Source organism: Mytilus californianus, unplaced genomic scaffold (assembly GCF_021869535.1).
Source record: "Mytilus californianus isolate M0D057914Y unplaced genomic scaffold, xbMytCali1.0.p SCAF_5, whole genome shotgun sequence".
In the NCBI taxonomy this organism is placed as follows: Eukaryota; Metazoa; Mollusca; class Bivalvia; order Mytilida; family Mytilidae; genus Mytilus; species Mytilus californianus.
The window spans coordinates 56,462,628-56,475,427 of NW_026262701.1; the positions used below are offsets into that span (position 1 = coordinate 56,462,628).

A 12,800-nucleotide genomic window follows, 5' to 3' on the forward strand; every position below is an offset into this window, starting at 1 on the left:
CATTTCTTCCATTTAACATGATTTACAAGTTGGACGTTATTTAGGAATCGAACCGATGTACAATGACCATCAACTAGAATAAAGGATATGATTGATGCATGAACAATGCAGCCCATATTGACTTAGAGAGAAACTACCTTTTTCACACCTGCAATGCAATATGAAATTTTGAATCACACGGACATGCTCGAACTTGAAGAATCCCTACAACTGTAGAACATTCAGATTTGATAACGAGAGCTCGAGATACTTAGCAACAATAATATCACAATCAGCCTATACTTTTATCTTTTTAAGAAATGTATGAGATAGAAACAGTCTTAAGTAAAAATATGTCCTTTCTCCTTTTAAACTGTATACCTAACAACAAAGTTATTTTCATTTAATACCTGTGTATAATATTATTGTAAATGGCGGATGTTTGTTTAAGGTTATTGTTGTTTTTCTGAAATTGTTTAACATTTCACAGCGGTATAATACTGTTACTTTAATTATTCATCCCTTGTTTTATTGATTTTGTATTTACATTGTATCATAGATCAAATTTATTCGTTTAGTGTATGTTCACTTGTGTTAATATGTCTTTTGATTGGGTTAAGCAATTTCAATTGATGTTTTATAATATATATAGTGTGTCTTTCTATGTTGTGATGTTACAATATTGTTTCAGATAAAGGTGAAGGTTTGGTACCATTAAAACGTTTAAACCCGCTGCAATTGTTTGCACCTGTCCTAAGTCAGGAATCTGATGTTCAGTAGTTGTCGTTTGTTGATGTGGTTCATAAGTGTTTCTCTTTTCTCGTTTTTATATAGATTAGACCGTTGGTTTTCCCGTTTGAATGGTTTTACACTAGTAAGTTTTGGGGCCCTTTATAGCTTGCTGTTCGGTGTGAGCCAAGGCTCCGTGTTGAAGACCGTACTTTGACTTGGATGGAGAGTTGTCTTATTGGCACTCATACCACATCTTCTTATATCTAATTAAGGGTTGTATGATTTTTAAATTCCATGTACCTGAACTAATAATAGTTATTGCACTACCACAGACACTTGTCTCTGAAAAAATGTTTACCTATATGCCTTATTATCTTACATCCTATACACTTCTGGGAATACCATTGATTAAAAGCGAACACGTTGGCACCGTGTACATTTAATATTAAGTCAATGGGCGTGTTTTATCTTTTTTTTTAAAGACAAGTGCCTGTTTGCACAACGCATTGATATACAATTTTTAGAATATTCACATGCGTTGCCTTTATGTGTTTTACGAATATCTTTTCTCTCTTTTTTCCAGGAATACATTGAATTATGTTTCAGAGGAATTGAAAAATCCTTACGTGTAAGTTTAATTAGTGGCTGTCTCTCGAATAACTATGTTATGAGCAATTTAAGTAACTAAGATCATTTTCTGATAAGTACTGCATATAATACCTAATATGATTGTTTTGTAGACTCAAATTGTTGAATTTTGTAACTAATCTTACTGTGCACTATAAAAACACAAAAAAGTTCGGAACTTTTTGTTTTTTGTTTTTTGTTTGTACGTTTTTTTTCTTTGATATTGAACGAACTTTTATTGTGTGTTTTATAATAATTTTTTAAAACCTTGTGTTATTTCACTTAAAATACAGTTGACAGAGTTTGTGTATTTTGCTTTTGTTTTTAACTGATTTTATCACGCCCTGAAAATGTAACATTTTGGGTTATGTCACTGATTGAACTGAAAAAGTACTTTAATCTCACAAGACTTAGTGTAATTGTAGAGAAATCTTAATACTAAAATTACACTTATATACATGTAATTTTGTATTCACATTTTTATTTTGAATTTACGTTTTAACTTTGCAGAAATTTACCACGAGCGAATGTAATTGGTGTGCTGTTAGTAACAATACTGTACATTTTGACTAATATATCGTATTTGGTTGTACTTGGAATAGACGGTCTACTCGATAGTGACGCTGTTGCAGTTGTATGTATATTAATATTTATAAAAATCAAATTTCAAAGGAGTAGGCCCAGTAAGACCCCTTTTTGGCCCCAAAATATAGCATTTTTACCAATATGTTAAAATGTTTACTTTTAGCTATTTATTGGAAAGTAGAATACTTCTTTTCCATGAATATGGACTGTTTTTGACAATATAATGCACATGCAGCAGGTAATAGCATCATATATTCGTGCAATATTACTGAAATCTTTGTGCTAATTTTAAGTCGGTTTTTGTCTAAAATGGAAGTTGCCGCATTTGTGTTCAGTCTTAATATATAAGTATATGTTGTATTTGATGATAATACATAACATGAATAAAGGTTGAGACTGAACACAAATGCGGCCACTTCCATTTTACCCCAAAACCACCTGACAAATGACGTTTTATGGCATATTTGATAGATTTTGCATATTTAAGCGTGAATTTGAGCTTCTCTAATGACCAAATATGTTCAAATATTTTACATAAACTAATTGAATCGACTGCAGTAGACACTTAAGTGTTTAAAAAATGTCAAACAGCTTTCATTAGATGTACTTCGAATATTAGGCCAAAACTAGCCCTTACCGGACCTTCTTCTTTGGTGTGTCCCGCGAATCGTTTTTTCTTTTTCTATTAAACTGCACTATTTGGAAAAAAAGTAATCTATCAATACTGGAGTATCAAGATTTGTACAACAGGAGTTTCTTTAATTTTATCAATTATTCAGAAATGAGGCGTTATGTTAACATGATACTGTTACCAGTAATAGACATACCATAATCATGTTTTTGTAATTAACATAGCTTGTGAATAATATATAAGTAAAATGGGCGCCCGCTAATATGTTTAACCCCGCCACATTCTATATGTGACTGTCACAAGTCAGGAGCCTGTAATTTAGTGGTTGTTGTTTGTTGCTGTTGATCATATACGTTGTTTGTTTATTGTTTTGTACAGTTCTTGTATTGTTCTGTTGCAACACTGTCTCAGGATTAAGTGGAGGGTTGGGCACCGACTAACCTGTTTAACCCCGTCACATTCTGCATGTGCCTGTCCCAAGACAAGAACCTGTAATTCAGTGGTTGTCGTTTGTTGCTGTATTACATATTTGTTTTTCGTTCATTATTTTGTACATAAATAAGGTCGTTAATTTTCTTGTTTGAATTGTTTTACATTTGTCATTTCGGGGCCCTTCATAGCTGACTATGCGGTATGGGCTTTGCTCATAGTTGAAGGCCGTACGGTGACCTATAGTTGTTAATTTCTGTATCATTTGGTCTCTTGTGAAGAGTTGTCTCATTGGCAATCATTCCACATCTTCTTTTTTATATCTACACATAAAACTTTCAAAATTAAAAGAAGTATTATTGCTGAACTCATATCTCCCCGGTGTGTGTTTGGGTTCATGTTGCTCAGTCTTTAGTTTTCATGTTGTTTTGTTTGTCTTTTCGTTGTTTATCTATTATTTTTTTGCATGGCATTGTCAGTTTGATTTTTGACTAATGAGTTAAATATCGCGTTGGCATCTTTGGCCTCTCTTCTTGTAATAACATTCTAAACGTTTAAGACAATTCTCATTATAAAAATCTTTGTCAACGATTGGCAGTGCGAAACTTCCAACAACGCAGCGTAGTCCTCTTAAGATTATTTGATGCGATATGAACATTACATGTGTGTTGTATGTTAAGTTTGTTGCACGTTAAAGATCACTTCCAACACTTTCGTTAAAGTGAACCTGATTGGCTGTTTTTATTGTAAAAATACGTAGTCGCAATTATCTGGATTGATCAGGTGTGAACTTGGACTTAGTAATATACAGTATAAATTAATGATTGTATTCTTCATGTGCAAGATCCCTTAAAAAGCTTGCTTTTCCAGAAGTTTGAGTGAATCATATTTCGGTCTGAAAGTCAACAAAACATACAAGGATTAATCATATATATATATAGATAACTGAAATCACAGTCCCGACCATTGTCGTCTAAAAACCGTCTACGACCTACTACTTTTGTTCATTGCATGTAACACGCGAGGACTATGAAAATAAATAGCCAACATATTCCATAGAGGATTGTTTGTACAGATTTTCTTAAAATATAGTAGTAAATGAACCTATGTTTTGGATTGTGTTTGGAAGTTTAATGCATTATTAAACTTATAAATTTAAACGCTGAAAAAACGTTGATTCATAATGGTTTCTTGTTACATTTATTCGTTTGTCTTAAAGGGGCACTAGCTGTCAAATTCATGATCACCGATTTGACTCAAATTCTCATATTTGATTTATAACATACTAAAACGTATATCCAAATTACATTTAGCCTGAAATTAACAGTTAACAATACATGTGCTCGATAATATATATCAGAATTTCGTGTGTATTTCAGTGTAGACGCCATCTAATTAACTATCGAGATGACCTACGTAATCTGCCGATAATCACTTAACCTGATATAAACATAAACATGAATATAAATAGATCGGCGACCTCGTGCAATTAGATTTTTCTAGGTCTGTTTGATTTCATGTTATAGGATAAAATCAAAAGATAATTATCGTTTTTGTCTGTATAGGAATGGTTTTTTTTTGTGGATCGAGTCAGTCAATTAAATGGTTCACCTTTGTTTCACTTTCAATGTTGACATTCTTTTCCTTTTAATGGCTGAACACGACTAATTCATGCATAACCAATCTATAGTTAATGGGTTAAATTGAAGGTCACATGAATACGGATTCAATGAGGTCGAATTATTCACTTGCAAGTGAATAATTCACCAGGGGTGTTTCTTTGCTCATTTAGACAAAATTGAACCAAATTGCCTGCTAAAAGCGAATTATTATTTCATTATTTCATTTTTATTAATGATTGAACCAAACAAAATCACATTCTATTTTTTTTTCATATCTCGTAGCTAGTGCCCCTTTAAAGCACATGACAAAACTGGTGGTCATATGCAATGCCAAACTCCGAAACAGTGGTGACGTTGCTTGGGTAAAATATCACTAAAGTCAACGTAGCGTAGCAAGGAGGACGTTACCACTGTTTCGGAGTTTGATGCAATGCTGGATATGTCTACCCGTCCGGAACACTGTTTTATTGTTCGTATTGAACTATGAATTATTTTTCTATGTCTTCTGTCTAGATTAGTCAGTAATTTGTAAGTTGCTTTTCCCCTTCCTTGTTTGTTATATTTGATTCAATTTTGAGCTGTTTTCTTGGGTTTTGACTTTTCACAATTAAATTAGGGTTTTTGTTTCAACAATACTATACATTTATAATTTTATCTAATATGTCTGTAACTCTATATTTTATTGACAGACTTGGGGAGATGATGTACTTGGTGCAGCCGGTGTAATAATGCCCATTTTTGTGATGTGTTCAACGTTTGGTGCAGCCAACGGTGCATTATTTGCAGGTGTAAGGTAATGATACAGTCATGCAACTGGATTTTCAAACTCAGAATGCGTGTCACAGCAGGACAATATCAACGTCTTGGTAACATTTCACTACATATTTCAAATTACAATCAATTTATCTACATTTTCAATTGGTAGATGAATTATTATCTTACCTCCTATACATTTCTAGGAATATGATTGGTTAAAAGCAACCGCGTGGAGATCGTGTATATTTCATATTAGGTTTAGTGGGCGGGGCTTTTTTCAATTCACGGTTAGTAGAGGTGTTACGTCCCTATATAAAAACAACACGCGTAGAGGAAAAATCTGAAAAGTTTCAACAAAAGAAAAACATGATGATGAACGATTGAATTAAATTCATAAAACACACTTAAATCTAACAAGTTGTTATTGTTGGCAATCGTTTGTGTATAGACCAATGGAAGTAGGTTCTTAATACTAAGTATTGAAGACTTTTAAATCACTTTGATAGGCCACTAGTCTAAATACCACATATGTTAAGATAGTCGGTAAGATAAATTCGTTACACAGTGTGCTAATGACCTAATACGATATATATGGGGTCAGTAAATTCCATATGGGGATTCGATGATCGCTCTCATCCCATATGGAATTTACTGACCCCATATATATCGTATTAGTCACTAGCACACAATGTAACTAAAAATCTGGAACGTCCACAAATAAATATTACATGCATTATCCTGCCACATTGCTATGATGGGAATTTTGATCATTGTTTGGTACAAAAGGACGCTGTGCTAGTTCAATTGATATATATATTTTTTTAATTTTAGGAACATTTTATTTTATTTCAGAGTTTTTTTTCGAATTTTGTTTTTTACGCTTTCCGTATATTATATATACTAGAAGATGCCCGCGAAATCGCGGTACAATTGGGAAAGTGTGGAAACAAAGAGTGTGGACACAGTAATAAGGTGGACACTGTAAGGATTTGGACACAGTTAATGCATTTAATTCTATTTCTTTAAAGAGATGAAAATGAGGAACATAATGCAAAAGACCCATTCATCTCGGTTGGAAAATAAAAATATTTAATATCTTAAGAAAAGTGTGGCAAATTGTGATTTTCAGTAGTTTTTTTTATCGTTTTAACTCAATAACCGTATGAGCTACGTAAAATACGTTGACATTACCGAAAGGTATCAAAATGAGTAACACAATAGAAAAAATCCCATCTAAATCGGATGAAAATAAAGTCGGCAGTACGTCGACTGAACATGCGCGAAAGCGTATAAAGACACGGATCGATAAAGGTCTCCGAATTTGGATATTTTCTCAAAAATTCGACTTTTCTGTGGAAAAAAGATTGTTTCAAAGACAAATTTAGGAAGTACAAAACACTTCATTTATACGTCATATCACAAATATTTCCGACTTTGAATGGTTTTAGAGGAGTTGAGGCTCAATGAAATCGGTCTCTTCATTTAGTAATATAGATTGTGTTTGTTACTGAAATTTTTTTAAATTAACCATTTTAATATCATTAAAGTTTGAAACAATGAAATATCCTGTTACTTATTGCAGTTCACTTAAAATGGTCATAATCATTAGTACTGAGGATTTCAGCCTTTTTTTCTATCTCAGAAAGGACCTCGTTGACCGAGTGGTCTCGGTAGTCGAACTACTGTATCAGTAGCCTGTCAACCCTGAGGTTGTGAGTTCGAAACCCACACGTGGCAGGTGCGCTAAACTTCAATCTTTTTTTTGAACACTCAAATTGATTCTTTATTGCACATATTGCCGTTTAACAATAAAACTTGGTGTACAGCATTCCATCAAGTATCCCTGTTAAATTTACCACTGAATATCCAGGGAGAATATTCAGTAAAATTAATTATAAATAACATTAGTATAAATATCTAAACTTCAATCTTAATTGACTAGGGTTGTCAAGTTTTCTTACCAAAGGTCCGTGGTTCTCTCCGGGCACTCCGGCTTACTCCAACAATAAAAACTGACGCCTCGAAAAAGCGAAACAGTGCTGAAAGTTGTGTTTAACACCAATCAATCAATCAATCAATCTTTTTCAGAACATTGTATGCAGCTGCACGTGATGATCAGTTTCCAGAAGTGTTGTCATATGTCAACTGTAAACGATACACACCTATACCATGCCTAATATTTACAGTAAGCTTGTTTCACTTAATTTGTTCAAATTGTCAAAATATCTCCCTTGATATCCGGAATGACCCGTTATTCTCGATATGCTTGGCTTCATGTATTTATTTATAAGTTTGTGTATCCATAATGTTTCAACGAAATATTTAAATGTTACGTAATTTCGAGGAACGGTTAATTTTTAGAAAAAATTAATTTAGCGACAACTCGAAGACTACTTAATAAAATGAATGAGTACAAAATGTACATTAATTTTATGAACTAAATTTATTTTGCATAGCATTTTTATCGATAGCTCTGTTTACATTGTAGTCTTTGGTTGCACTACTTATGCTGATTCCCGGTGACATTGGAAGCTTGATAGACTTTTTCAGCTTTGCCTCCTGGATGTTCTACGCACTGGCAATAATTAGCTTATTTATCTTACGATGGAGACTACCAGATGCACACCGGCCTATCAAGGTATTTTTTTTTCCAAACAACATTCTGATTAAAAGCAGATAAGTTTTCAATCGCATTGTTTTAGCATTTCAATTTCATCATGTTTATGATAATACACCAATAAAGTATTTCATTTATTATAAGATCAATGAAAATCTGACTTTCTGATTCACGCCTATTCTTTTAATAAATCTCTTAATATTTATGGTTAAACATAATTAGGCGAGATATAAGGGGTGTCACCCCCCCCCCCCCCCCCAAAAAAAAAAAATCTTTCTCGTATTTCGATATATCAATCTGAAATTTCCGAGTCCCAATAAGTGATAATCCAGAATTCAAGCAAAAATAAAAACTTTATCCCGACGTCCTGAAATATGTATACCACAATAACGACCGTATTACTTTTAATTGTTTTGATGTTAGTATTCAGTAATGATGAAAGTCACATTAACCTTGTTTATTTCAGATTTTCATTTTGTTACCTGTAATTTTCCTTGCCTGCTCTTTATACTTGGTAGTAGCACCAATAGTACAGGATCCACGGTTAGAATTCCTGTACGCGTTCCTTTTCATGGTTGGAGGATTGCTGTTTTATATCCCCTTGGTTCATTTTCAATTGATGACAGGACGTTTCGGTAAGATTTTTCTAAAGATATGGAGCCGCTTTCTTTTCGCTTTTGGATTTATATAATTGATTTGTTTTTCCGATAAAACTTATATTTATATTCAATGGTTAGGAATTTACGGTGTTCAAAACTCAAAATTTAAACACACGTTGACTATTTTAATGCGTACAGAAATTTTGATAAATTACCATCGCCTCAGATAATGAGATTCACGATTTGAAACGAGTTTCCTGTAATTTTAATGTTGAGGACAGTATTACACCAATGCATGCAAATATATACTAAACTAAGCCCTCTTTGCATGTCTTTTCTTTTCTTTCTCATTTAATACGAATCTATAACGTTTTATCGAGAATAATATTTCATTCAGTGATTGTTGATCGCAAGCTAATTAACTTTCAAGTTGGTTGCCAAAGTTAACCGGATAGTGATATTCATAAACAATCAACACAGAATTATAGAGCATCTGCAAAATAATTGAATTGATATAACGATGTTTTATTTTTTTAATACCCATGCTTTCCCATTTGTTAATCAAACTTTTCTATAACAGTTGTTAAATGATTTGGTGTATTTAATTATACCCCCGCTTTATAAAAAGTGGTGGTATACTGTTTTACCTCTGTCTGTCCGTCCATCCATCCGTCAATCTGTCCATCCGTCCCATGAATATTTTTCGTCGCATGTTTCTCAGGAACTACATCATAAGGATTTCTGAAGTTTGGTTTCAGGGTTTATATAAGTCAGCTATACCGTGTGATGCGTTCTCATATTCATCACTCAACAACTCCCTGTTTACAGAAATATTTGGGCGGGGGTATCATCAGTGAGCAGTAGCTCGCAATTTCACTTGTTTGTTCTGTACGAATCAATTATTACCTTTTACCTTCCAGTGCACTATTTTATCAGCAATCAAAGCCGGGCTCCAAAGTTATTGTGAAACTGCCTATTCTAGAGGTAGCGTGAATCAGATGTGGATACTAAAAAATTCCAAAAATCTTTTAGAGTACATACAATCTAAGACTCTCTCATCTTGCAATGGTATTAAAACATTTGACTTTTCTACACTTTTCACAAGTATTCCCCATTCCAAACTAAAAGACAAATTGAAAGAGTTGGTATTACTTTGTTTCATTAAAAAGAATGGCGAACGTAGATACAAGTATCTTGTCTTGGGGAGGGATAAATCCTTCTTTGTAAAGAATCACTCTGATTCAAACAAAAAATTCTCTGAAACTGACATTATCAAGATGCTTGATTTCTTGATTGACAACATACTTGTTACATTTAGAGGACGTGTTTTTCAACAGACTGTCGGAATTCCAATGGGAACCAATTGTGCCCCTCTTCTTGCCGATTTGTTTCTTTATTATTATGAGGCTGACTTTATACAAGAACTTCTTAGGAAGAAAGATAAGAAGTTAGCAATAATCCTTTAACTCTACGTTCCGCTATATAGATGATGTTCTCTCACTAAATAATACAAAATTTGGTGACTATGTTGAACGAATCTATCCCATCGAACTAGAGATAAAGGATACTACAGATACAGTTAAGTCTGCCTCATATCTTGACTTACATCTAGAAATTGACAATGAGGGTCGGTTGAAAACAAAACTTTACGACAAAAGGGATGATTTCAGCTTCCCAATTGTGAACTTTCCATTTCTATGTAGCAACATTCCAGCAGCGCCTGCATACGGAGTATATATCTCCCAATTGATACGATATTCCCGGGCTTGTGTTTCCTATCATGATTTCCTTGATAGAGGATTGCTGCTCAAAAGGAAGCTATTAAGCCAAGAGTTCCAAATGGTGAAGTTGAAATCATCCCTTCGTAAATTTTACGGACGCCATCACGAGTTGGTTGACCGTTATGGAATAACCGTTTCACAGATGATATCGGATATGTTCCTTATGTCGTAACTACAATACCCTTCCCTTTTCACGAATGTGACTTACCGAATTAGACTATTTACCGGATTTGTAATAACATAAGCAACACGACGGATGCCACATGTAGAGCAGGATCTGCTTACCCTTCCGGAGCACCTGAGATCAACCCCAGTTTTTGGTGGGGTTCGTGTTGCTTAGTCTTTAGTTTTCTATGTTGTGTCATCTGTACTATTATTTGTCTGTTTGTCTTTTTATTTTTGGCCATGGCGTTGTCAGTTTTTTTTTATCTATGAGTTTGATTGTCCCTCTGGTATCTTTCGTCCCTCTTTGTTTACATTCTTCCATCAAGGGTTTTCCCCTGCACCTGGGTTTGCGGTGGTCGAAGTTCAAACGAGAGGTCTCCTATTGAATGTTGCTTCACACGGAAACATCGGCAAATTATAATAAATAAGAATTCAATAATTCAATAGCAGAACATTTCTAAAGATTTTAATATTATGTTAAAGGACTTCTGTTACAAGAAAGTTCATGTACAATTGATTTAAAGTAAAACTTATCCATTCCATTATATAAAACATATTCACCTTTTTTATTAAATTTGAAGTATCATATGACTTAAATTTTTATTTTAAATGTATGATTCACGATATATTTTGCCGACCATACTCTCGGGTCCAATATCAGAATAAAAAAACCCGATATCTTATATCTAGTGTACTATCTATTTGCTACCATTATCACAATGAAAAGGTTTCGTTCTTTACCAAAAAGCCATCGATTCTTGGTTAATTTACGCTTATTTCATAGACAGAACATATATCATGTAAATATAACATATAGCCATTTGAAACATTTTAGTTTTTTATGCCCCCGCCGCAGCGGAGAGGGCTTTAAGTGTTACTCCTGTTCGTCCCTACGTCCGTATTAGTTTCCGTTCTCTAACTTTAGTTTGCCTCATCCAAATGTTATGAAACTTGTATACAATGCTTATTTCCGAAAACACAGATCAAGTATGAAGTTGGTGTCGTTACTTATATCGTTCTTGAGTTATGCACCTTTATAACTTTATATGTGCATGTGGGGTATCATCTGTGTCCCATGGACACATTCTCCATTTATTTCAATTTACATCTTGCAATGAATTCCGGTCTGTTAAGATATACTTCGTTCTGCTATATAAAGGATTTCGCCCCTTCGATGTAACGACTAAGATCCAATGAAACAAAATAAAGGAATACCAATTTAACTGTAACATATACATAATCTTTGCAATAGGTGAAACACATTCAAAAGAAAAATATATTTCTAGTAAATAAAATGTAGTTCAAATCGACTAAGATTTCAAGGTTATGAGATAATATTTTGAGAAAACAACATGATATGTGGTTGGAATAACATGTTTTGTTTATTGATCAAATTACATTTTTTGTATTATATGAAGTCATTTGTATCAAAGTATGTTGTTTCAATAACATATAACATGTATTTTGCATTTGCAGACGCCGTTACTAGATTTCTACAGAAAATTATGGAAGTTGTACCAAGTCCATATGAAGAACCTGATTTTGGATAATCTAAACACAATACTTTGACTATTGTTTTAAATGTATACTGGTATTACTTTAAAACATTTTCGTCGAAAACAATAATCGGTAACACTATCTCAGAGATATTTTATATACTATTTTTTATAAATTGAACATATAACAAAGGCACAGTTAATACATAGTTTCAACAGTATTATTGAATGATTGGTTCGCTTATTGAGATGTTTCGACCTATTGGTGGTGTTTGAGATGGCGAATTGTATATGAAGTGTTTTCGTGGACATATAAGATTTTACAATAGATTCAATATTTTATGTTATGATGTTTTATTTTGTTGTTGTATATACCATTGAAGTCCAGATACATCTCTTTTTTTTTGTAAGCTACATGATTGATGCACGAAAGGTAATATAGTACATATCATTATATAATTTTGTCAGTTGTATTGATATTGATGTAGCTACAGTTTTTGGTGGCCGGGTCTATGTTGCTCATTCTTAAGGATGTACTAAGGTGAAACAAAAAAAATCTAGATTTTAAAATTGATACTAAAAGTCAGAAGAGTATAACCTAAGGAACAAAAATAAGCTTAAACTATTGATATGTTATGGAACTCCTTTTTGAGATATTTGATTTTCAAAAAAAAAAAAAAAAATGGCGGGAAAAGGCTGACTCGGACTTTTACCTTATATTTAGCATTGGCATTATTTTGGTCTCAAATCGTAAGAACAAAAAAATCTAGAATCTTCTTAA

General features: G+C 33.1%; 1 protein-coding gene across 1 annotated transcript in view; it reads left to right on the forward strand.

The window, feature by feature from the left end:
* Window positions 1–12,425, forward strand: part of LOC127702911 (b(0,+)-type amino acid transporter 1-like) — a 30,041-nt gene extending 17,616 nt beyond the window's left edge. Inside the window, exons 7-13 of the mRNA XM_052207217.1 lie at window positions 1,295–1,339; window positions 1,849–1,972; window positions 5,295–5,398; window positions 7,450–7,546; window positions 7,850–7,999; window positions 8,445–8,613; window positions 12,000–12,425. Of these exons, the coding sequence (XP_052063177.1) occupies window positions 1,295–1,339; window positions 1,849–1,972; window positions 5,295–5,398; window positions 7,450–7,546; window positions 7,850–7,999; window positions 8,445–8,613; window positions 12,000–12,073 (763 nt within the window). The 3' untranslated portion in view covers window positions 12,074–12,425. The remainder of the gene's footprint in view (window positions 1–1,294; window positions 1,340–1,848; window positions 1,973–5,294; window positions 5,399–7,449; window positions 7,547–7,849; window positions 8,000–8,444; window positions 8,614–11,999) is intronic.
* The last annotated feature ends 375 nt before the right edge of the window (window positions 12,426–12,800 follow it).